The sequence below is a fragment of the Balaenoptera ricei genome, chromosome 6 (genome assembly GCF_028023285.1).
Source record: "Balaenoptera ricei isolate mBalRic1 chromosome 6, mBalRic1.hap2, whole genome shotgun sequence".
NCBI classification, from domain to species: Eukaryota; Metazoa; Chordata; class Mammalia; order Artiodactyla; family Balaenopteridae; genus Balaenoptera; species Balaenoptera ricei.
The window spans coordinates 91,060,898-91,086,306 of record NC_082644.1 but is presented as its reverse complement, the minus strand read 5'-3'; the positions used below and the strand labels follow the sequence as shown (position 1 = coordinate 91,086,306).

Below are 25,409 nucleotides of genomic sequence, written 5' to 3'. Positions count from 1 at the left end.
TGCTGAAGTGTCTGGAAGTCATGCCAAGGAATAGCTGGGGGAACTGGAAGAAGGTATTGCTGGGGATTCGTGACGGCTCTTAGACAGCAGTATAGAGGGGTTTCTGCAGTGGGTGGGAAGATCACTTCTGAGAGTCCCTCTAAATCTGAGTCTATGAATCATCACCTAGTATTGTGCTTTTCATCATTACATTATTAAACACAAATTTTAATACAGACTTCATTCCTATCTGATAACCTTATTTTCCTCAAACATGTTAAAAATATTTATTGACTATTCCCATTTCTGAACCCCTTTCCCGTATTTCTTAACTTCTAACACCCTCCCTCTAAATTCTTAGTGTATTACCATAATCCACCCATTCATTCACTTAGTACATATTTGAGTGCTCATTGTGTACTGGTAGGGTACTGTAGTAGGTGATATGTGGGGTACACAATTGAATAAGGAACAGTCTCTACTTTCAAGGTACTCAGAGTCTCCTAGAGGAGGCAAGATGGCACAAATAATCTGTGTGAAAAATAATATGTTAACACCCTAAGAGAGTGCTCTGGAGGTTCAGAGAAGAGAGAAATTAATCACTCTTGTCTGGGACCATCAGGAAAGGCTTCATAGAAAAGATAGCATTTGAATTGGGTCTTGAAAACTAGATAAGCTTTCCTAGCTGTTTCAAGCAGAGGAAACTACATGAGCCAAGTATGGAGGCAAGAGACTAAGATGACACATTTTAGGAATTGCAATTACTAAGACGCCTTGCATTCTTGGATTTGTAACTTAGAGGATTTGGACCATTTGTGAGTGACCCTTGAAGGGTCATGTAGTAATTTTTCTGAGCTACTGATTTTATTCCCTTCCTAAGAGCCTAATGTTTCAAGTCAATGACTGAGGCTAGTGATTGGTTTAGCTTAGCATTCATATCTTGGTCCATCTTTATTTTTCTCTATTCATTCTCATTCCATTCTCATTTTACCGCATGTTATATGGGAGGACATTATATGCTTATTAATAATTTAGAATTTGTGAAGAGATTGTTACGGTTCCTCTCAGTTGCCAAGAGTCTACTGCAAATAGGGTGACCATATATATAATTTATTGCCCAAACTGAGACCCTTTTGAAAGAGAGTGGTGCTATTAATAATATTCCAGGGCAACAGGCATAACCTGGGTTTGTCTCAAGCAAGCTAGAGTATATGGCCAACTAGAATGTATGGTTACTCTAACTATAGTTCTTGTTAGTTGGAATATAGAATATGGATGGGGATCAGTACCATGTGATGTAGGAAGGCAAGTGTGGGCTAGTTTGTGAAAGGTCCTAAATGCAGGCTAAGGAGTTAGGCTTTTATACTGTAGACAGCGAAAAACGCTTGGAGTTTTTTTAGGGGCAGAGGAATCGATATATGCAAAGCAGCATTGGAAAAGACTAGTCTGGACTCTGTGGGCAGGTTGGATTGAAGGGAGATATCGATTCAGAGAGTGTCATAGTACTCCCCTTTAAGGGTATATTCAAATGGTAACTACTTGAATGGTCTTAATGTACTAGGAAAATGTATTTATTTATTTATTTAAAAAATTATGCTGAGAGCTTTAATAACTCGCTTCCAATATGTGTTATTATTGATGTTAGTTCGTACTTCTAAAGATCCTGTTAGGTTGGTGTCTTGTTCAATTAATGTTTTTTTTCAAAAGAGGAATAGCACTGGGGCCGAGCAGTGAATGCCAGAGCATTTTGTATGTGTTTGTATTATAGCATGTTTATGTGTTAATATTGTAACAATTAAAGTTTGACCTAACATTGAGAGAGAGTGCATAGTAAAAAATCTTCCCAAGATTTATTTCTAAAATACTTTTTTTTAAAATCATGTAACCAACTTTTCATTGCATCTTGTTTCAAACTGATGTCTAATTTAGAGAGAATTTTGATTTTGCAGTAACTCCCACTTCCCTAACCTACATTTTTCCTTTTTCTATCCTCATGGAGTAGGTTGGCTTTTGGGAAAGAAAAGGCATTTTCTACCAGGAAAACCAGATAAAGCATCATGGAAGAGGGAATCAATCCTTGAAGGATTGATTATGCAGTAGTGGAGAAGAGGACATTCCACATAGAGGAGACCATGTATGCAAAGAGAAGGAAGCAGAAAAATTGTGGGGCATGTTTTGGGAAAAGCAACTGGCTACTGGGTGGCTTAAAAAATGCTGTGGAAATACAGCTAGTGCACTGGCATCACCAGCCAGTTAGGTGGTCATGAAGGATACAGGGAAATTAAAGGAAAGGAAAGCTTTTTTAGTTCCCAAAGATATCTCAGTGTTTAAAAACCATCTAATGGAAGAAAATATACTTTACTTGCTAAAGAAGCTCCTATTTATTTATTAAATTTAAAAAAATTTTTATACAATTTTAAAGGTTACTTTCCATTTACAGTTACTACAAAATACTGGGTATATTCCCTGTGTTGCACAATACATCCTTGAGCCTATCTTACACCCAATAGCTTGTACCTCCCACTCCCCCACCCCTGTATTGCCCTGCCTACCCCCCAGCCCCCCCACTGGTAACCACTAGTTTGTTCTCTATATCTGCTGAGTCTGAAGAAGCTCCTATTTAAAGCTAGCCTTTCACTTTATTTATTTATTTATTTTTTAATGAATTTGGGTGCAGTGTTTACTATTTACTCTGTGCCTTTTATATAAGATCATATCAGTAGACATATCTCAGACTGAAATATTTAATATTTTGTACAATAAATGCATGTGGAAGGAATTATCTAATGAATTATAGAAGATTATTGGAGATGCTTCTCAGTTTTCTTGGCAAGAAAATGAGCTAATGAACTGAAGAGAGTGACCAGTTTGTAAAATATTTCATAAGTGTATGTCTGTATATTTACATATGTTGTAATATTCCATCATTAGAGGCTAAATTCTCCATGACTATTAAGATCTATGGAAAATTTCTGTGTAGGTTTTTGTTGTTTCTTTAAAAAAAAATTAAAAGTTTACTTCAAGTCTAAAGTTAAAAATTAAATGATTTCCCTCCTCCCTTCCTGGTTTAGAGCTACTTGTCTTTATTTTACTTAAGCACTATAGCATTTGACACATAAAGGTGTTTCCCCAGGAGAATATTGTTTCTGCCCGGGGCTGACATGAAAAGAAACGATTTGTCAGACTAGTGGAGCTTGCTAACAATTCAAATAAACAACCTGTCTTTCCCTTCATACTGCATATTAATAGAAATGTTAATGATAAATTGCCTCTTTTACACCCTACAGGGAGGAGAGATTATTGGGTCAGAGACAGTTTTCTTGTTTTGGGCCTTCTTAAACACAGCTGTTAACAGAATCCTTCTTACCAGTTGCATGCTTATTAGCACAATGTTTCTTACATAATGGTTATGTTTAATACAGCCAAATTGATTGTGCCTCATTTTTGTCATTATCTAACGTAAAAAGCAATTAAATTTAGAATATACTTCTCTGGAAACATGTATTTTGATAGGCAGTAACTAACTCTTCAAAAATGGGCTTCCTTGGATTATACAGCTGAAGGCCATGATCATATCTGTATTTATCACTTTTTTCTCCCCTCCTTACCACCACCACTAGTTTGAGAGCTCCTTGAGATACAGCATGCATGCTATGCCTTATGCATTTGTGCCCTCAGTACCTAGCAGACACTGTAAATGACTGTCAAGTTATTTAATGACTTGAGTTTGATAATGACCAACTTTGTTGCTTTATTTTTATGTGGTCTTCTTGAATTTTTCTTCAGCATACAATCCACTCTAAAATCTTCCTTTATCAATATAATTGTTAGAAACAAGACAACAGGCCCCAAATGGAGTTGCTTATGCTAAGCCCCACATCACCAAACTGAGGCTTAACTTACAGTTTAGGCTCTTCCAGAAATGGAATCTAAACCTGTCAGCCCGGAGTCTCCTGATCAGCATGTGTTAGGTAATCTGCCAGATAGACCCCTGCCGTCCTCTAAAGGAAATTAACTTTGCAATAACCAATCCAGTTTTTTTGCCTAGCATAACGTCCTTGTTCCTGCTCCCCTCTGCCTATAAAAGTCTGATATTTTGTACAGCTCCTTGGAGCTCCTTTCTATCTGCTAGATTGGATGCTGTGTGCTTCAAATTGATTTCTGCTCATATAAACCCTTAAACATTTTAATACGCTTCAGTTTATCTTCTGACAGTTTATATAGTTGTCTAGAGCTAGTCATACACTGATGTGGGAAGGATCTGTTAATTGAGGTATGGGTAGTAAGTAATGACTGGTGAGGGAAGTCTGATCTTTCCAGTTGATTTTTGAGGTATTGAAAATAAATTAGTTATAGAAGTAAAATATTCAGGGATTTTAAGTTATCTAGCTTACTTTTAGGAGAGTATAATTTACTGGTTGCTAACAGAAATAATGTCAGCTATTGGCTACACTATTATGGTAACTTGAAAATAAGACTGGTATTATTCTTAGGTTTTTTCTAAGAAAAGAATGAATTTATAGAAATATTTAAAATAATTAGCTGGGCTTATTTACCTACCAGCATCAACCTGTCTCTTTATACTATTCAGAAATTGAATTGTTGGTGAATTATAAAATTTTGAGTTGTAACTGTTGTGAGTACCAAAAGTGTCCATGAAATGGGTGGGCAGAGGAGTGTCTTCAGTACCTTGATTGGGGCCTGATGTTAATTGTCACTTGATAAAGAGCAGTGGTTCAGTGAATGGACTTCCATATATAAATGGGATTGAACAAAAAACTGTCCAGGCATCAAATGGGCGCAACCTAAATGTCCATCAGCAGAGGAATGAATAAAGAAGATGTGGTACATACATACAACGGAATATTACTCAGCCATAAAAAAGAACAAAATAATGCCATTTGCGGCAACATGGATGGGCCTAGAGATTGTCATACTGAGTGAAGTTAGTCAGACAGAGAAAGACAAATATCATGTGATATTGCTTATATGTGGAACAAAAAAAATGGTACAAATGAACTTATTTACAAAACAGAAATAGAGTCACAGATGTAGAAAACAAACTTATGGTTACTGGGTAGTGGGGGATAAATTGGGAGGTTGGGATTGACATATACACACTACTATATAAAATAGATAACCTAGGGAATTTCCTGGCGGTTCAGTGGTTAGGATGCCATGCTTCCACTGCAGGGGGCATGGGTTCTGTCCCTGGTGGGGGAACTAAGATCCTGCGTGCTGCAAGGTACGGCCAAAAAAAAAGAGAGAGAAAAGAAAAAATAGATAACTAATAAGGACCTACTGCATAACTCTACTCAGTACTCTGAAATGACCTATATGGAAAAAGAATCTAAAAAAGAGTGAATATATGTATATGTATAACTGATTCACTTTGCTGTACACCTGAAACTAACACAACGTTGTAAATCAACTATAGTCCAATAAAAATTTAAAAAAACAAATAGCAACATCAACATGGGTAATCCTGTTTACACTTTTGGGCCAAATGTAAGTTTCAAACCTTTTCTTATAGCTTGCTGCCAAAGCAGATGTGTGTCTCTTTTTGAAATTAAATACTTACATTTCTACCTTTATCCTCTATGCTGATTTTTGTATGTATTCATTCCTTGGTTGATTTTATTTTTCATGGCCTTGTTCACCAGTCCCACCAAATAAGATGCTGAAACATCTCTCTTTCACTCATTGTGTTAGATATTATCAAACTACTTAACTGCATTAGAGACAATACACGATTTATTTGATTTTGTTGTTGTAACTTAATGCTTGTTTCTCCATTAGACAGTAAACTTTGAGTGCAAAAAAAACAAAAACCCACAAAAAAACACATAATGTATTAAAGATGGAACCTAAAAATAAAATACACTAAATATTACTTTTTAAAATAAGTAAGCAGTTGTTAGTTTAGTTTAAAATTGTGCCTTTTCTTTGTTTTGCAGATGGCAAGCTGAGATTTTCTTTGAACACTAAGAAACACTAAGATTTTGATAAACTTGAATTTAGCGTTTTAGACACGTTAAAGTGGATGCACTTTACTGCTCTTAACTCTCTTTTTAATAACCTCTCACCTAACACATCGTAACTACCTGTAAGTGAAGACCCCGCAAGAAGGGCTTCTGGTTAACGATTTGAAAAGTCTTTCTTGAATTGTTCTTTTTATTATTTTGTTCTGTCTTAGAGACATGGTGGGATAGAATCAGCAAACTTAGCTTTGGTTTTAATATTCTTTCAAAACTGTTAATAATCTGGCAAAATTTTTCTTGTGGCACCAGAGATAAAGTTGTTGAGAATATTAATGTAAAACAGTGAGTACATTTTTAATTTTGAAAATTGTTTGGAAACAATCTCTTTTATGTATTTAGAAGTATAGGAAATCTATTGAACTAGTTTCTAGGCTTGATAAATTGTACTATTTCACTGCTCTTGTGAAGGGTTAGAATAGATAATAAAGATTAAAACCAACTGATGGATAATTTTTTAAATAGTGGAACCAACTTAATTCATAAATTTTCTTTTTCTTTTTAGACTTTCAGCATTATTTGCCTTTTGTGGAAACATTTATTAATTTCACATTTTTTAAATTTCCAGGTAACTTGGGTTTTTACCCCTGTAACAACTGAAATAACAAGTCTTGATACAGAGAATATAGATGACATTTTAAGTAAGTACCTTGTTATTTTTAAAGTATACTTTCTTCTCTCTAAAGAGTTAGTTTATATACAAAAACAAAATAAAATCTCAATTATCTAGAACAATTGAGGAGCCAGCATTCTGATTAATTCCATGGTATACGGAATTAACTAAGCACTTTTGGTTTTAGTTTTTAGTAAAGTTTCTTAAAATGCGCAAGTCTACTTTCCTGTGTTACAAGTAAACTTTTAGTCTTGTTTTGTTTCTTTGCCTTGTCATGAATACCACTCTTAACAATTCAGAGTATTTTGTTGCTTAGAGGCCAGCAGTTTCCACTGTGCAGTATTACATGTTAATGACCTTAGGACACAGCCTACAATTTTTTTTTTTTGTCTTTTTTTTTAGCTTTTAACTAAATCACCTACTCTGATCTCTTTTATTGTCATTGGTCCAATTAAGTTCAATAAGTGTTTTGCTTGTTTGCTGACAATGTGATTGTAGATACAGTTAACTTGGGGGAAAACATTTCTTGTTTTTAAAAGTAGTAGAGGGAATGTGAAGACGTGGTTGATAGAAAAATAACAACTTAGGAGTTTTAAGAAAATGTAGTGTGGATAAATGATGTCTTTTTTTTTTAAGCATTCCATTTCACCCACTGGTTTGAGCAAAACTAAAAATAGTAAGAGTTAAAAGGAGTTATTCATTCACCATCATATACTGTTTTGTGTTCTTGGAACTGGTTTTAAATGCTAGAAAGTCTATTCCCATATTATGGGATCTCTTTAGAGAAAGGGTGCTATAAACTTTAGCCTGTATCAGTGTCACCTGGAGGACTTATTGTCAGTATTGCCAGGCCTGCCCCCAGTTTCTGATAGAAATTGCTAGACCCCGCCTAAGAATTTGCATTTCGACAAGTTCCAGCATGATGCTGGTGCTTCTGGTCCCAGGGATTACAGTTTGTGAACATCACTGCTTTAGAGTAAATAGCAAGTAGATAAAAAGTGCTTTGAAGGTAAACAAAGGAAAAAGAGAATGGAAACTTGCAAATCATCTTCACTCCTTTCATCTTTCAAATTCTAGAATATCTTTGTGGGTATGGTTTCTGTGTGTGTGTGTCTGTGTGTGTGTGTGAGTACTGAGTACTTGAGTTTATTTAAGTTTCTCTTTGTTAGGTTTAGGCAAAAGGAACAGATATATCTTTCTCATGTCTTCACATCCGGATATGCAAATAATACTGTTATATTTTACAACAGAGAATAACTGTTAAATGGGTAGGAACCAGAAAAGGTACATCTTATGCAACACTGTTATTTGTAGATTACTTGTTGCAACTAGGTGGCATCTGAGTTTTAGAAATAGATTAGTTATACAAGTCTATTCTCTGAAATAGGATTTTATTTGCAAAGCTCAGTTATTCATGAATATGGAAGGTCAAAAAATGGATTATTAAAATCCAAATCACTCCACTTCACTTTTTATGAGAGTATGCTATTTAGTAGCTTACTTTCCTGATCTGGGTTTGATTCTCTGTTTATTTTATATTCATTCAGTGGAGGTATTAAGATGGAGGACGATATAGAGGAAAGGAACAGGGACTCCCACAAATTATATAAGCTGTCCAGGACTCTCTGTATGGGTTTCTGAGTGAGAGATAAGTTACTGTGTATTTTTAGTGAGCCTTTAAGAATGGAAAAAGACCATGATGAAAACCATATCTTTAATTATGTCATAATTATGTAGACACGAGTAACTTAGGTTATTTGGTTTTGTTTTTCAATTTCAGACAATGCTGATGTTGCTTTAGTAAATTTTTATGCTGATTGGTAAGTAATATCTTATTTTTTTGGTGGGGGGGGAGTGCATCATTAAGTTTTTTTTTTTTTTAAACTTTATAGAGGTGATTTTTCTTTGCTAGAAAGGAGTAAGTGGGAAAGCCTCTTTTTTTTTGTGAGACAATATTCCATATACAAAAATCAATTAAGGTTCATTCAAAGATGAAGCAGCTCAATTTGGTGAGCATTTGTTTTGAGAGAAAATATACCTGATTCCATTATCCCACATTTTAAAATAAAAGCAGGTAACATAAAAACTCAGATCTCTCTGTCTCTCCCTCTTTGTCTCTCTCTCTCTCTCTCTCTCTCTCACATACACACAAAATTACGTATTGCAATTCTCTAGTTTTCCTGACTGAGGAGTAAGGCAGTGTTTGGAGGTGAGGATGTGGGTGTGGCAAGTTTAGAAGGAAAAATAATGTTGACATTTTATAATATATACCATCTACTACTACTTACTACTTCTAGGAAGCCTTTACTCCTTTCCCTGTCTGAATTGGATTCTGTTTTGTGTGTTCATATAGTTCCCTATGTACCACATTCTCTTCTTGCTACATTGTTTTTTTTTTTTAAGGTCTTTATTGGAGTGTAATTGCTTTACAATGTTGTGTTAGTTTCTGCTGTATAACAAAGTGAATCAGCTATATGTATACATATATCCCCATATCCCCTCCCTCTTGCATCTCCCTCCCACCCTCCCTATCCCACCCCTCTAGGTGGTCATAAAGCACCGAGCTGATCTCCCTGTGCTATGCAGCTGCTTCCCACTAGCTATTTTACATTTGGTAGTGTATATATTTCAATGCTACTCTTTCACTTGGTCCCAGCTTACCCTTCCCCCTCCCCGTGTCCTCAAGTCCATTCTCTACGTCTGGGTCTTTATTCCTGTCCTTGCCCCTAGGTTCATTAGAACCATTTTGTTCTGTTTGTTTGTTTTGTTTTGTCTTTCATCTTTGTGCTCTAGCAAACAGAGTTTGAGAGCAGAAATGTCTTACTTAGTATTCCCAGCATCTAGAAGGGCATAATATGTAGCAGATGTTAAAGAATGTGGCATGGGGTTAGGAAGAAGGGAGCTTCAGCTGGAGAGAAGTTTGAAACACTCACATAATCCTTATTCCTAGACAATCTGTATCTTATATGACCCTTTTAGGCTTACTACCTAGTAGATGCCACTACCCTACTTCAGGCCACAGTCCTGCAGTTTACCTAGATTCCTGTGACCGTCTCCTAGTTTATTTCCTGTGCTTCTAGTCCTATGTGTCCCCATTCTGTTCACTACAAAGTAAGCCCGAGTGTTTCCTAAAGTGCAAATTGGATTAGTTTACACCTCATCTTAAAACCCTTAAATGTTTTCTGTTACCTTTGCCTAGGAGGCCCCTGATGACCTGGTCCCTTCCTTCCTCTGTAGCTATATCTCTTGCCTCTCTTCACTCCCACCTTCTGTTCTGTTATACTGAATGTCTTTCAGTTTATGTAATATTCTGTATTCTTTCATCATTGGACCTTTAGTCATGGTACTTTCTCTGTCTGAATGGATCTCTCTTCTCTTACCCACTTGTTTACTTCCTTAAGTCTGAATCATCTTTCAAGTCTTGGATTAGATGCCACTTTCTCCAGGTCACCTTCCTACATCAATACCCCTACCCCTACTCTTAAGTCAGGTTAGGAACCCTTTTTATATCTACTCATAACACCACATACTTACCGAGTCATAACACTTGTATGTTGTGGTTTCGTTGGTACTTCCCTACTATATTAGTAGCTTTGTGAAAAGTTACCATATCTATCTTTTTTCAACATGAATCCCCAAGCACTTTGCATAATACTTGGCAGATAAGTACATAATAAATATTTACTGGATGAATGATGTATAGTATCTGTATTTAAAGAACTTCAGTAAAATGTTGAAGATATACAGAGAAAATACCATTTATAAAATGTACAACAAAAGGTAGCATTTTCCAAGGTAAATTAGGATTATCCAGATGTAACATTAGCCACAACATTTGGTAGAAGATTATTTAATTCAGTCCACTTTAAAGATAAAACTGAGATCCAGAGGAGTAAAGTATTTCCCCACGATCACCTGACTAGATTATGGCAGAGTTAAAACTAGAGTGCAGTTATTTTGATGGAGGGATTTTGTGTGTTGTAAGAAAAAGAAATAGAACATGCCACCAACGTTGTTGTAAAAAGTGAATTGGAAATGTGGAATAACTGCAGTTATTTGAGAAACATATTACCAAAGAATACCTGGAGTTGTTCATAAATTAATACTCTTTTATTCAACTGAAAAAACTTGGGTAACTGGCCATAGGACATAGACTTACACTGTGTGGCCTCAAAGGCTGGATTCTGAGTTCCCTCTGGAAGTTATGGATGTGGCACAGTTTAAGGAAGGATTCTCTAATAGACCTGCCTAAAAATATACCTGAGAGGACAATAAACCGTAGTAGGAACTTAATAATGCTGTTATGTGCCAGGCTCTTTACATATATTGCTTTTAATGCTCAGAACTACTCTGCAGGTAGGTATTATAATTTCCATTTTAGGTTGAGGAAATTGAGGCTCAGAAAGGTCAGACGGCTAGTAAGTGGTGGAACTGGGATTTAAACTCAGGTATGTCTGACTCCAAAGCTTATTTTTTTCCCCACTAGGTTATACTATTAGCAGGTGCCCCTAATCTGTCCCTGCAGAGACTTCTACCCATTTGGTTGATTTGTAAGGGGTCGATTCAAGTACTAGATTGGAGATTGGATTCTGATGACCCTTAAGGCCCTGTTAATAGATCTATTTGCTTTGGTTGTGTTACTTTTATAAACGTAACTTTCTATATGTATGAAGGTACAGTAATATTGCAATTGAATTTTTATTTCATCTTCCCCTTTCACATTTTGGTATTAAAACCGATCCTATTTTAAACATTAATCTGTGCTTAAGTGCTTACTGGGCAGCAAACTGGACAATCCAGAAAGGAGCCGTTAATATCTGTCTTTACCTTGCCCATAAGCCAGGAGCCTGTCCACTGATTCTTTACTAGGCCATATCCTAATTCTTCAAGAAACCATTAATCAGTCCTTACCCCTTGCCTCCCTGGCCCTCTAGAATGCTATCTTCAGCAAACTGTAAGAACCCACAAACCTGTGGTCCTAGCCTCTCCAGTTCCTCCAGTCTATCAGTTTATTCATTTAACAGACATCTACTGAAATGCTTGTTAGAATATGTAGTCAAATAAGACACGGTCCCTGATATCCGCAGACCCCACCCACCTATCCCAGATGGGAGAGATTTAAGAATGCTAAAAGAGGAAAGAGCCACTTGAAAGCGAGAGATTGAAGATACAGATTGTGTCTCCTTGGTATATTCTAGGACATCTCCTTAGGAAGTCAGGTGAGTGGGCTAGAAGAGTTACATACAAAAAGAAATAGGGAAGAAGTATAAAGGCTTTATATTTTTGTTGAATTATAGTTAATATGTATGACCTAATCACATGTGGATTAAAGAGCTCACAGGCTTCATTTAAGTAAATTTCTTGATGGCAAAGGGCTCAGGAAGCAATAGTAGCAATTATAGTTTTTTTTTTGTTGTTGTTGTTGTTGACAAATACTGTATACCTTTTTCATATGAGAACGACCATTCTAGCCCAGCTGCTTGTGTGCTGATTCTGATCCTTCTCTTTCTTATCAGGTCCCTTTAATGACCCATAGAATATATTTGTGAAGTGGTTGGCCTGATTAAGCGGCAGTCAGAATTAGAGGTGTCAAGTTTCTGGAATATTGTGGGGTTTGTGCCCCCTTTTAAAAGTAAAAGCAAAACAAAAACTACAGACAAAGGAAACATGGACAGGAAAGTCTCATTTGGGGATTAAAAAATTTTGCTCCTGAACTTAGTATATTTAATAGTTTATAGACACAAAAGCCCATTTTAACCAGAGGTAAATTTTGAGGGGGAAATTCACTCTATACCATATATCATTTTTATAAAACTTATTTATTTAGTATGCTAACTTGCCTATGAGATTTGACTGAACTTGTCAGGTGAATCAGTCTAATATTTGCAATAAACTTACCATTTTAAAGATCTTGTAGTCTAAAAGTATGTTCATTATTTGGAGAAAACTAATTTCCTTCATAAATGCCTGAGTCTTAGTAGTTACAAGTCCAGGTAGATACATCTTAGAGGGCTTATTTCAGACTTGTTTCATTGCCTCTGTGAGAGGTCCTTAGCTTTGTGCTCCATAATATTGGCCATTTTCTTCCAGTGAAAAAAACCAGAATCTTTAAATTATCTGTCCAGTCTTTGAAATGGAATAGTCTTTGAATTCAAAATTGTTTTCCTCTCCAATGAATGACATCAGGATTCCTGAATTAACAGTGTGATTGTTAATTCTGTTTATTGTAATATGCTAAATATGAATGGATAACAACAGAAATATCAATAAAATTTTATTGCTTCTGATTTTCAGTTTTAATTGGTATCCTCCTCTGTGCATAGGTGTCGTTTCAGCCAGATGTTGCACCCAATTTTTGAGGAAGCTTCCAATGTCATTAAGGAAGAATATCCAAATGAAAATCAAGTAGTGTTTGCCAGAGTTGATTGTGATCAGCACTGTAAGTACCTTATAGGAAGTCGGGAAGAAACTGTCCTGTCCCCACCTCTCCTACACACACACACACACTTTTTTTTTTTTTTTAATGCTCTGTTTTAAGTAGAGAACAAGCCAAAATGTTCTAGTGACCTTGGTTAAAATGTTAATATTTAATCTTTATGTACTTAAACACTACTTTCCATTGTGCCTGTGTGAGGGACTAAAAAATTTTTTTTCATTAAAATATAGTAGGGCAAGCATATAGGTAGTAAATCATTTTGGTTTTCTACCAAAGCAAATACCAAAATCAATAAATAAAATTGAAATATAGTTTTAGGAAAGAAAAGGATTTCTGTTAGTTTTAGAATCATGCAAAAATACTATTTGTAGTCATTTCAGATAAAACAATCTCAGATTTTGGGGTGGTTTCTGTTGTTTAAAAGATTATACTAAGATTGTCTTAGACTGTCTTTGAGGTGTAATTTGCTGTAGTTACTGATAAAAAGTTTGTTGCAATGAGTTATTGGTAAGTTGCCCTGAATTACAGAACACTCCCATTGTGCAAATTTCCTATCCTTTACGTTTCACCTGACAAGTAGAATTTGTGTGTGTGTGTGTGTTTGTGTGTGTGTGTGACATACAAATGGCCAAGATGCACATGAAAAGATGCTCAACATCACTAACTATTAGAGAAATGCAAATCAAAACTACAGTGAGGTATTACCTCACACCAGTCAGAATGGCCATCATCAAAAAATCTACAAACAATAAATGCTGGAGAGGGTGTGGAGAAAAGGGAACCCTCTTGCACTGTTGGTGGGAATGTAAATTGATACAGCCACTGTGGAGAACAGTATGGAAGTTCTTAAAAAACTAAAAACAGATTTACCATTTGACCCAGTAATCCCACTACTGGGCATATACCCTGAGAAAACCATAATTCAAAAGGACACATGTACCCCAGTGTTCATTGCAGCACTATTTACAATAGCCAGGACATGGAAACAACCTATATGTCAAATGATAGATGAATGGATAAAGAAGATGTGGTACATATATACAATGGAATATTACTCAGCCATAAAAAGGAACAAAATTGGGTCATTTGTAGAGATGTGGATGGAACTAGAGTCTGTCATACAGAGTGAAGTAAGCCAGAAAGAGAAAAACAAATATCGTATGTTAACGCATATATGTGGAATCTAGGAAAATGGTACAGATGAACCTATTTGTGGGGCAGGAATAGAGACGTAGATGTTGAGAACTGACATGTGGACACAGGGTGGGAAGGGGAGGGTGGAACAAATTGGGAGATTAGGTTTTACGTAAATACACTACCATGTGTAAAATAGATAGCTAGTGGGAACCTGCTGTATAGCACAGGGAGCTCAGCTTGGTGCTCTGTGACGACTTAGATGGGTGGGGTGGAGGGCAGTGGGAGAGAGGTCCAAGAGGGAGGGGATATAGGTATACATATAGCTGATTCACTTCATTGTACAGCAGAAACCAACACAACATTGTAAAGCAATTTTACTCCAATTAAAAAAAAAATGAAAGCTTGTTGCATTGAGTTATTGATAAGTTGTCCTGAATTATGGAACAGTCCCATTGTGCAAATTTCGTATCCTTTACATTTCACCTGACAAGTAGAATTTCTGTGTGTGTGTGTGTGTGTGTGTGTGTGTGTACACTAACTTTTCACTTTGCTGATGAGGAAATGGAAATAAAGTGGCTTAACCAATGTCATACAGCCTAGTATCTAGTCATGGCAGGCTTAGAATCCAGAACTCCTGACCAAATGCCTTCCTAGACCTATTTGCTTCTTTTCTGTTTAATTCAACAAACGTTTTGGGGATTTTCTGGTAAAAAAATTCCAGAAACGGCTAACAGCAGAGCATTTCAAAATCTTATAAGCCATACCTCACATTTCTGTCTGCCATCGTTCATAACTAGATACGATGAAGGGAGCAATAAAAGGTTGTCAGTGCAAGCATGGCCTGCATTTCCACACTGCTTTCTGGATCTTTCCTCCCACCTTTCACTGACAGAGAACATGATGTTTTTGGTGTGGACTCTTATTTCAGATTTTTCTGTTCTTTATGTATTTAATTAGACATTACAGTACAGACAACAGTGCCTACTTTCATTGAATTTGGAGTATAAGATCTGAAATTATGCTCTCAAGCTTACAGTTATTAGAAAGAAAAATTAACTATTGTTGAACAATACATATCATTTATTCTACTTCTAAACATATTAACATATGAGATAAATCTGACATCATTGCTAGTAATTAAGTTCTTTTTTTAATGGGAGTAAATAGCCATAGTTAAGATGTTTTTTTTATCCACCAGAGATATTGACAAAATTAGTTTTTTACTAATGAAAGTTATATCTGAGACATTGTGTATTTTCTCTAAATATTTTTTCCCTTCTGTGTAATTCTTCACTTTTTAAAGTGACATTGTGAAATCCTTATTGATGATTTGTTCATGTTTTCCACTCTTTCTTTGAGATTGTATGACAGACTGTACTTTGGGTAGCCCCTCATGTGCCAGTTGAATTATAGAGGTTTTGAACTGGAAGGACCGTAAGAGTCCTGTGGTCGGGAGAGAAATGCCTGTTAGGCACATTGTTCTTTGGTAGGATTTGCTTTTTAAAAAAAAAAAAAGATTTATTGAAGTATAATTGACATATAATAAACTGTACAAGCTTAAATTATACAACTTAATGTTTTGACACATGTATGCAGCTGTGAAACCATGATCACAGTCAAGATGTCAACATATCTCTCATCCCCCAAATTTTGCTTGTGCTCCTTTGTGGTCCCTCTCTTCCCCTGTCAATCCTCAGGGGACCATGAAACTGCTTTCTGTTACTATAGATTAGTTTGTATTTTCTAGGATTTTATATAAGTGAAGTCATACATCATGTGTTCTTTGTGTGTGTGTGTGTGTGTGTTGTTGTTGTTGTTCTTGACTCAGCATGGTTATTTTGAGATGGTTACATATATTATTCATTTTTATTATTGAGTGGCATTCCATTGTATGGCTATATACTATAATTTGTTAAACTATTCACCTGTTGACAGACATTTGGGTCATTTCCATTTTCAGGCTATTATAAATAAAGCTGCTATGAACATTCAGGTACGACTCTTTGTACACATGCTTTCATTTATCCTGGGCAAATACCTAGGTGTGAAATATATGGGTCCTTATGGTAGGTGTATATTTAACTTTTTAAGAAACTGCCAAACTGTTTTCCGAAGTACTTGTGTTATTTTACACATCTACTAGCAGTGTATGAGTGTTCAAGTTGTTCCATATTCTTACCAACATTTGGTATGGTCAATCTTTTTAATTTAGCATATTTGTTAAATTATTAACAGGTGTAATAATTTCTTATAATAAATTCTTACTGGGGTTTGAGAACTCTTTATACAAGTTCTCTTTTACATGTGTAATTTGCAGATCTTTTTCTCCCATTTTACTCTCTTAAGAGTGTCTTTGTGCTAAAATACACAGAGCATAAAATTTACCATCTTTACCATTTTTAATTGTACAGTTCAGTAACATTAAGTATATTCACACTGCTGTACAACCAGTCCCCAGAACTTCATCTTGTGAAACTTAAATGCTATACTCATTAAACAACTCCCTATTTCCCCCTCCCCCTAGTTCCTGGTAACCACCATTCCTCTTTATTTTTCTATGAATTTGACTATTCTAGATACCTGGTAAAAGTGGAATCATACAGCATTTGTCTTTTTGTGGCAGGCTTATTTCACTTAGCATAATGTCCTGAAGGACATATGCTCCTTTTTTTTTTAAAAAAAAAAGGACATAATGTCCTGTCCATGTTGTCACATGTGTCAGAATTTCCTTCCATGTGATGGCTGAATGATAGTCTGTTGTATGGCTATCCTACAACTTCCTTATCCATTTATCCATCGATGGACACTTAGGTTGTTTCCATGTCCTAGCTATTGTAAATAATGCTGCTGTGAACATAGGGGTGCAGATATCTCTTTAACACACTGTTTTCATTTCCTTCAGATATATACCCAGAAGTGGAATTGCTGGATCGTATGATAGTTCTATTTTTTAATTTTTGAGGAACCACAATACTGCTTTCCAAAGCAGCTGTACCAATTTTTATATTCCTGCCAGCAGTGCACAAGGGTTCTAATTTCTCCACATCCTTGCCAACACTTATTTTCTGTTTTTGAGATAACAGCCATCCTGAAGGGTGTGAAGTGATATTTGATCCTGGTTTTGATTTGCATTTCCCTAGTGATTAGTAATGTTGAGCATCTTTTCATGTGCTGCTTGGCCATTTGTATACCTTCTTTGGTGAAAAATCTGTTTGAGTCCTTTGCTCATTTTTTAATCCGTTTATTTTTTGTTGTTGAGTTGTAGGTGTTCTTTGTATATTCTAGACATTAACCCTTTATCAGATAATAGGGTTTATAAATATTTTCTTCCATTCCGTAGGGTGCCTTTTCACTCTGTTGATTATGTCCTTTGCACAGAAGTTTTAAATTTTGATGTTCAGTTAATCTGATTTTATATTTGTTGCCTTTGCTTTTGGTGTCATATCCACGAAATGATTGCAAATCCAATGTCATGAATCTTTCCTCTCCTATTTTCTTTTTAGAGTATTAATCATTTAGGTGGTATGTTTAGGTCTTTACCCATTTCAAATTAATTTTTGTATATGGTACAAGGTAAGGATCCAGTTTCATTCTTCTGCATGTGGACATTCAGCTTTTCTAACACCATTTGTTGATGGACTGTCCTTTCCCTATTGAATGACTTGACACCCTTGTCAAAATTCATTTGACCATATATGTGAGGGTTTATTTCTGGGCTCTCTGTTGTGTTCCATTGGTCAATATGTCTATCTTTATGCCAGTACCACACTGTTTTTATTACTGTAGCTTTGTAATAAGTTTTGAAATCAGGAAGTGTGAGATCTCCAGTTTTGTTTGAGAGTATCTTCTGAAGGGTATATACTCTTAATTTTGATGGAGTACAATTTATCCTTCTAAAAAATGGATTATATTTTTAAATTCTGTATCTCAGAAATCTTTGCCTCACCCAAGATCCGAAAGATTTTCTGCTATGTTTTCTTTCATACATTTTATAGTGTGAAGTTTTACATTTAGGTCTATTATGCATTTGGAGTTAATTTTTACATGTGGTACAATGTATGGATTGGAATGCATTTTTTGCAAATAGTTATCAAGTTGTTCTGACATAATTTATTGAAAAGACTATCCTTTCTTCAATAACTAACTTTGCGTCTTTGTTAAAATCAACTGACTATATATATGTGGATCTATTTCTAGTCTCTATTCTGTACTGGATATATTTGTCTATGATTTATTTGTTTATTTGTCTATGTTTACACCAATACCACACTTTCTAGATTACTGTAGCTTTATAGTAAGTCTTGAAGTCATTAGTGTAAATCTTCCAACTTTGCAATTTTTTTCAAAGTGGTTTGGTTACTCTAGTTGCTTTGGATTTCTGTATGACTTTTAGAATCAGCTTGTTAATTTTTAGCCAAAGGGGGTGTTGGGGGGAAGACTGCTGGGATTTTAATTGGGATTACTTTGCATCCTTAGACAACTTTGTGGAGAACTGTCATTTTGACACTATTGAATCTTCTAATTCATGAACATTGTATATCTCCCCATTTATTTAGGTCTTTTCAATTTCTCTTAGCAATGTTTTGCAGTTTTCAGCAATGTTTTAGTCTACATGTCTTTTCACATCTCTGTCAGATTTATCACTTTATTTTTTGATGCTGTTGTAAATGATATTTTTAAAATAAACTTTTTATTTTTGGAACAAATGTAGAGATATAGAAAAGTTGCAAAGATAATACAGTGAGTTCCCTTATACTCCTTACCCAGTTTACCCTAATGTTGACATTTTACATTACCATGGTACATTTGTCAAAACTAAAATTTTTATTTCTGTTGTTTGTTGCTAGTATATAGAAATACAATTGATTTTTGTATAATGATCTTGTACACTGGTACTTATTAGTTCTAATAAGTTTTATGTAGATCCCATAGGATTTTCTACTTAGGCAATTATACTGTTTGCAAATAAAAGTTTTACTTCTTATGGTCTTTATTTCCTTACAGTATTCTTTCCAGCCAAGTGTACCTACTTGCTGCTTCACGATTAGTTTCTGTCAGGCAGAAGTTCTCTATGAAGCTTCCTAGCAGAACCAGAAGGTGACCTCAGAATCAGGATATCATCCTGCTCACATATGTGTTCTTATTAATCACTTGTCTGGCATTGTGGCAACCCACTCTGTCCTGCCTTCTGATACTTAAGTCTGTCTCTCTTGCTTCTGGCTCAGTGTGTCACCCAGAACCTCCACTCATAGTAATAGTGTTATTTCTTGGAAAAGGTCCTGTAAAAAGTTTCTAGTCAAATTGCTGGGAAAAACTACTGTTTATGTAGTGCTTACTTGGAGTTAGGCATGCTTTTTGAATGTATTATTTCAGTTATCTTCACCACTGAGATAGTGTTACTCATTTATTCCACAACATTTTTTTTAATATGCCTACCCTTTATAATGCAATGTGGGAGGTTCTAGAGATATAGCAGTGAGCCAAGCACACCCAGAAAGGCAAGAGCAATAAATACACAATTGCCTATCGGGATAACTGTTTTGAAGGGAATGTTTTGGGTGCTATGAGATAATAAGTCTGACTTAGTCTAGGGGCATAGAAAGGTCCTCTCTTGAGGCAATGATACAAGACCTGAAGGAAGAGTAGGAGCTTTTAAGGGAAATAAGGGAAGAAGAGTGTTTTAGACAAACGGAGGAGTAGGTGTGAAGTTTCTGAGGTGGTAATGAACATTGGACTTTCAGAGAGCTAGAGTATATTATCATTTTATAGATGAAGACACTGAAAGACTTAGAGAGGCTGAGTGATTTACCAAGGTTACCAAGGTTACATAGTAAATGGGGGGAACCAGACTTGTTGCCAGCAGTATACAGCTTTTATCAGGTAACTATACTATTTTGAAGGTCAAAGTAAAGTAATTTAAATTGAGGTTTCTCATGGAAACTGAGAACTCACCCAGTTCCTGCATAAAAATGACTCAAGGGGACTTCCCTGGCGGTCCAGTGGTTAAGACTCTGCGCTTCCACTGCAGGGGGCTGGTTTGATCCCTGTTCGGGGAACTGAGATGCAGCATGCTGCGCTGCATGGCCAAAAAAAAAAAAGGACAAAATGTTTGTTATGAGTAATGTAATAGTCTGTTTAAATTATCCCTATTGAGTCAGTATATAAACAAAAATGTAATTACTTATATGTGGTATTATTGTTTCTATACTGTGTGGCCCAACCCTCTACTAAGGTAGAATCCTTTGTTCTGGTACCAGAGGCCTACTACTTAATACTAAGTCATATACAGTTGGGCAAGTTATCTAAAAAAACAAAAAAATCGCTAAACTTGATTTAGGACTCGCCATAAAAAGTGTGTGTGTGTGTGTGTGTGTGTGTGTGTGGTGAGAAAGAGGGATATGGTAACAAAATGTGGTAAAATGTTAAATCCAGGTGAGGGCATACAGGTGCTCATTATATTACTTTTTCATCTTTTTTTAAGTTTGAAAATTTTCAAAATAGAAAGCTGTTATAAAAAGTCACTGAACCTGTAATTTGTCTGGTTTGGAAAAGAGGGAGGAGCACCTTGTTGCTTTAGAGTTTTTGAGAGAATATGTGTGAAAGAAGCTTGAAATCTGCACTGTACAGGTGTACTGTGATACTGTTAATTCTAATTTCTGTTACTTTCACTATGATAAGTAACCTTCAACATGATTATTGAATTTAAAGAGAATTTCCTTGAATAGACTTTTACTGGCATTTTGAAGAATACTTAGAGCCACTTGATGGCTTTTGGAAACTGAGCCCTGGTTCTCTCTGTGGCTGTCTCGATTTCTTAGTGAAAACCTCCTGTGTGCAGGGATGGCAGTTGAAGGCATTTTGTTGGTCATGAACTGCCTTCCCTCATAAGTTGCCATCTCCTGGACAGTAGCATGTCTGCGTTACCACTGGGTACTATGGAAGGTAGATGTGCCTTTTGTGAATATTCTCCCATTACCAAGTAGAATGCCAGTAACACAAAGATGGCTTAATGTTAGGAAATAGAATAAATCCCATCAGTACCTAAAATGGGGAAAACCAGCTTATCCTATCAATAAATGCTGAAAGACTTGATAAAACCCAACAAGGTTCCTGGAAGAAATTAATGTGGCAAAATGAATGAGCCACGCTTTGCTTGCATTGAATTTTTAAAATCTTTAATGACTATGTACTGCTTCTTAACATTTGGCAAGCTCGAATTGAGGTGTGACACATGTCTGAATTTAGTTGTGAAATCTGTCTATCTTAGCCACAAATCTGGTATATTGTCTTGCATTTGGGAATTTCTGCCAGTGCGGTGTTATAGTTCTTTTCTTTATCAGTACTACTTAAGAATTGAGGATGAGGTGAGACCATAAAGTGAAGAAACAAACAACATAATTATATAACAATATAAAAATGTAATGGCACTAATTTTCGTAAAACATGCCGAGTATTTTCAAAGCAGCCCCTGTGGGAGGCAATGCATGTACTCATCCCTTAGAACCTGCTGGGCCTCCTTTTGGAGTTGTCCTCCACGCCAGTTTACTAGTTGATCAGGAAAAGCCATCTCAGTACATAATTCTAGGTTTGCTGCCCGCATTTCTTTCTATCTCTGTCTCTTCCACATAGCAGCATCCCATGGAGTGCTTTCTGCCCTACCTTTATCTCACTTCGTTATCTGCCCTTCCTAGGACTTTCTTTGTTGAAAGGTTCAGGTAAATAGGCTGAGAACTTGGAACTGGAGAAGGAGAGAAGGCAAGAGTGGATATAACAGGCTCATTTCACTCAGTCAGCCCTTTTGTTTCTGTGTATGAGCTGCTTGCAGCAGCTTTGATTTCCCTTCCCCACTCTACCGCCTTCCCCAAAAAAAGTTGGAAACTGTAAGAGAATTTTAAACTTAGACTGTTGCTGGAATGACATCAGGAAGCTTCCAACTATTTAAGCTTAGCTATATTTTTTTGAAATCCCAGTGTAAATCTTGTAGCTTGAAAAACCCTCATCTAGTGGTAAAATTTAGTTCACCTCCTAAGCCCCTAACTTCTCCATCTGTTGTATTTAAGGTAAGGAACAGACAAAGTAGAAGAGAAGTAGAGGAAGAGAAAAAGGAAAAGGAAGTCAGGGCAATTAAAGAGACAGAGTCAAGGTACAGATAGAGGAGCAGCTCCCTCCTACAGCCCAGAGAGCATTTATGTCCTGTGATGGCCGCTGTGTCCCCACTTACCCTGCAGAGGACGGGTACTGTGTTTCATATTTGTCACAGATCTGACAATTGCCCTTTTAGTTTCTCCCAGCTGGGGGTCCCATAAAAGGAATCTCTACATCTCTGGTGAAGACATATTTATTATGGACTTATTAGAGGATTTCTTTTATACTGATCTTAGGGAATCCAAACTGGTATATCTTTTTGTTACATGTGTTATACATTAAGAGTTTTAAGAATTTCATTTAGGATTCTAGTCTGTGGAAACAATTAGAAGTAGTAGTAGCAGCAGTAGTAATATTAATGATAATAATAATAATGATAAAATGTAAGCTCTATAAGAGCAAGAACCTTATCTTTTTACCCCTCTATCCCTAGCACTGGATTGGGGTGTCTAGCACATAATCGGTGTTTATTTATAGTTATTGAATAGATGGATGGGTAAATAGTAGCCAGCATTTATGAACTATTAGTTTTACAGGTGCTTTGTTAAATACTTTAAATAGGTTATATCATTATCTCTCAACATACGGTTAAGTATTTTTTGCAGTATTTTGTCAAGTTTACTTGTCACTGATTATAAGGCACACTTTTATCTGTAACTGAAAAAAAACTGAGAAAAATTGAACTATAGCACAATGCTTTCTTATCACTTAGGATTTTTATGTCTATCATAAGAACTATTTGAGAATTACTTAGATACAGATTTTTTGTCATATCATTCATTTGTGTACCTAAAAAGGGAAATAACTTATTCAAGTAATCCTGAAACAGTTTCACTTTCAGAATCTGACTCTTGTTCAATCACTTACCAATTCTGAGTCATTGATTTTTGTGGTTTTCCACACAATATTTATTGACTTCTGTGCCATTAAGAGTGTTGGTAACACTCTTGATTAAAGAGTGTTACTCTACTTTTTCTAGGATTTTCTTCCAAGCTGCTCATACCCATTCTGCAAGTATTGATGCTGAGACCTTACTGTTTGACTAACCTTAGAGTTCATTTTTTCTCAATTGAAACATGTCAACTGCTAGTTAAGCAGCTTTTATTCAAAGTCAGCAAGATATAACCAAAATGTTAATAGTGGTTTTCCCCAGTGGTAGTTGGATTACAAGTGGTTGTTTCCTTTTTTTGTAATTGTGTTTTCCAAAATTTCTACACACACACACACACACACACACACACAATTGAAACTTGCCTTTGCTTCAACTATGGATCATGATATCACTTTATCTAATCTTATGCAGCCTCTTTTGGAGAGTTTGAGAGAATTCATCACTCTCTCTGGTGGTCATGCTGCCTTAGATGTAGGAAGTCCCATCCATCTGCCCCTGGTGGGACCAGGTTCTCTGCTGCCCTCCAGTGGCTATAGGCTGTATGGCACTGAGCAAGAGACGTTCTTACATTATTTGCTGGCCAGTGCAGAACATTGACTCCCACAAACATTTTTAGGAATGTACTTTGTAATTGTCCTTGAATTAGGCAGCACTTGCTCCCAAATACCAGAGTTACTCACACTTGTCTGCCTTCCAATGCAACTTGAACCTTCCACATTAGAAATTGAGAAGTTTTTATAAGAGCTATACACAAATGAGACATTAAGAATAGGAAAATAATTATAGACAACAATATTGTATTAACATCAAACTTACTAAGAGACTGGATCTTAATTATTCCTACCACAAAAAAAGAAATCATAATTTTGTAAAGTGATAGGAGTGCTAGCTAACACTACAATGAGGACCATATTGTAATATTGCAATATAGAAATGTAGCAAATCAACATGTTGTACACCTTAAACTTATATACAATGTTATATGTCAACTATATTTCAGTAAAAAAAAAAAAAGAAAAGAAAATATACAGTGAAGAATTCATGTGCATAAAATAGAACTTGGATGAGCAGGTTTAGTCTGAATCCTGAGTAAGCTTATAGGCTTTGTTTGTAATTTTTCTGTTTAGGGTTTTATTTTGCTGTTGTGTTTTTGTTTTGTTTTGTTTTTTTTACCACATTGTGGGAGGGCATGGTTTGGGAATGGAAAAAGTACATAGGCGGCAGTGGTCTTTATCCTGGAACCAGAACAGTAAGACCTTCCTGTTGAAATCATCTGCCTCTTTTACTATCTGACATGGATAATCATAGCAGGGAGGGACATAGCTGAGACAAGAGGAGAGGCATTTTCCCATTTGGAACCTTGCTGGGCATTAGGCAGGCAGGCTGGCAGGCAGAACCCATCAAGGCAAAGTAAGTGACCACTGAAGCAAAAGTATGTGCTAATTTTCCAGTCAGCGAGATGTTAACCTTCTTAAATTTATAATTCCTTTGACATCCATTTTAACATTTGATCCATCCAGTTAATAATAATAAAAAAAACCCTCCATTTATTATACCCCTTAAGTCATTCTTTGTTATACTGTCAAAATGTCACACTGTAATTATCTTAAAATCACTTTTGACCAAAGCTTGTAAAAAGTCACCTTTATGTCTGAGATTATTGATCAATGTAATTTTAAGGTTTTTGCTTCTTTTTTAAATTTTTAGTTATTTTTGGCTGCGTTGGGTCTTCGTTGCTATGCGCAGGCTTTCTCTAGTTGCGGCGAGCTGGGGCTACTCTTTGTTGTGGCGCATGGGCTTCTCATTGCGGTGGCTTCTCTTGTTGCAGAGCATGGGCTCTAGGTGTGCGGGCTTCAGCAGTTGTGGCTCGCAGGCTCTAGAGCGCAGGCTCAGTAGTTGTGGCACATGGGCTCAGTTGCTCCACGGCTTGTGGGATCTTCCCGGACCAGGGCTCGAACCCATGTCCCCTGCATTGGCAGGCAGAATCTTAACCACTGTGCCACCTGGGAAGTCCCAGGTTTTTGCTTCTTAATAATTAAAAGCCACTTCATTATGCAGTATACTTGCTGTCATGATGTTGGTTGAGAATTAAGCAAGCAAGTATCTATTCCTCCAATAGTCTTTAAGTGTTAAATCTTTTTCTATCCATAACTAGAATTTTTTTTTTTA

The 25,409-nt window shown here is 36.0% G+C and overlaps 1 protein-coding gene across 1 annotated transcript in view; it reads left to right on the top strand.

Moving 5' to 3' along the window:
- ERP44 (endoplasmic reticulum protein 44) overlaps positions 1-25,409 on the top strand; it is an 88,989-nt gene that overhangs the window by 24,812 nt on the left and 38,768 nt on the right. The window contains exons 2-4 of the mRNA XM_059925169.1: positions 6,586-6,658; positions 8,411-8,450; positions 12,954-13,069. Coding sequence (XP_059781152.1) covers positions 6,586-6,658; positions 8,411-8,450; positions 12,954-13,069 — 229 coding nt within the window. The remainder of the gene's footprint in view (positions 1-6,585; positions 6,659-8,410; positions 8,451-12,953; positions 13,070-25,409) is intronic.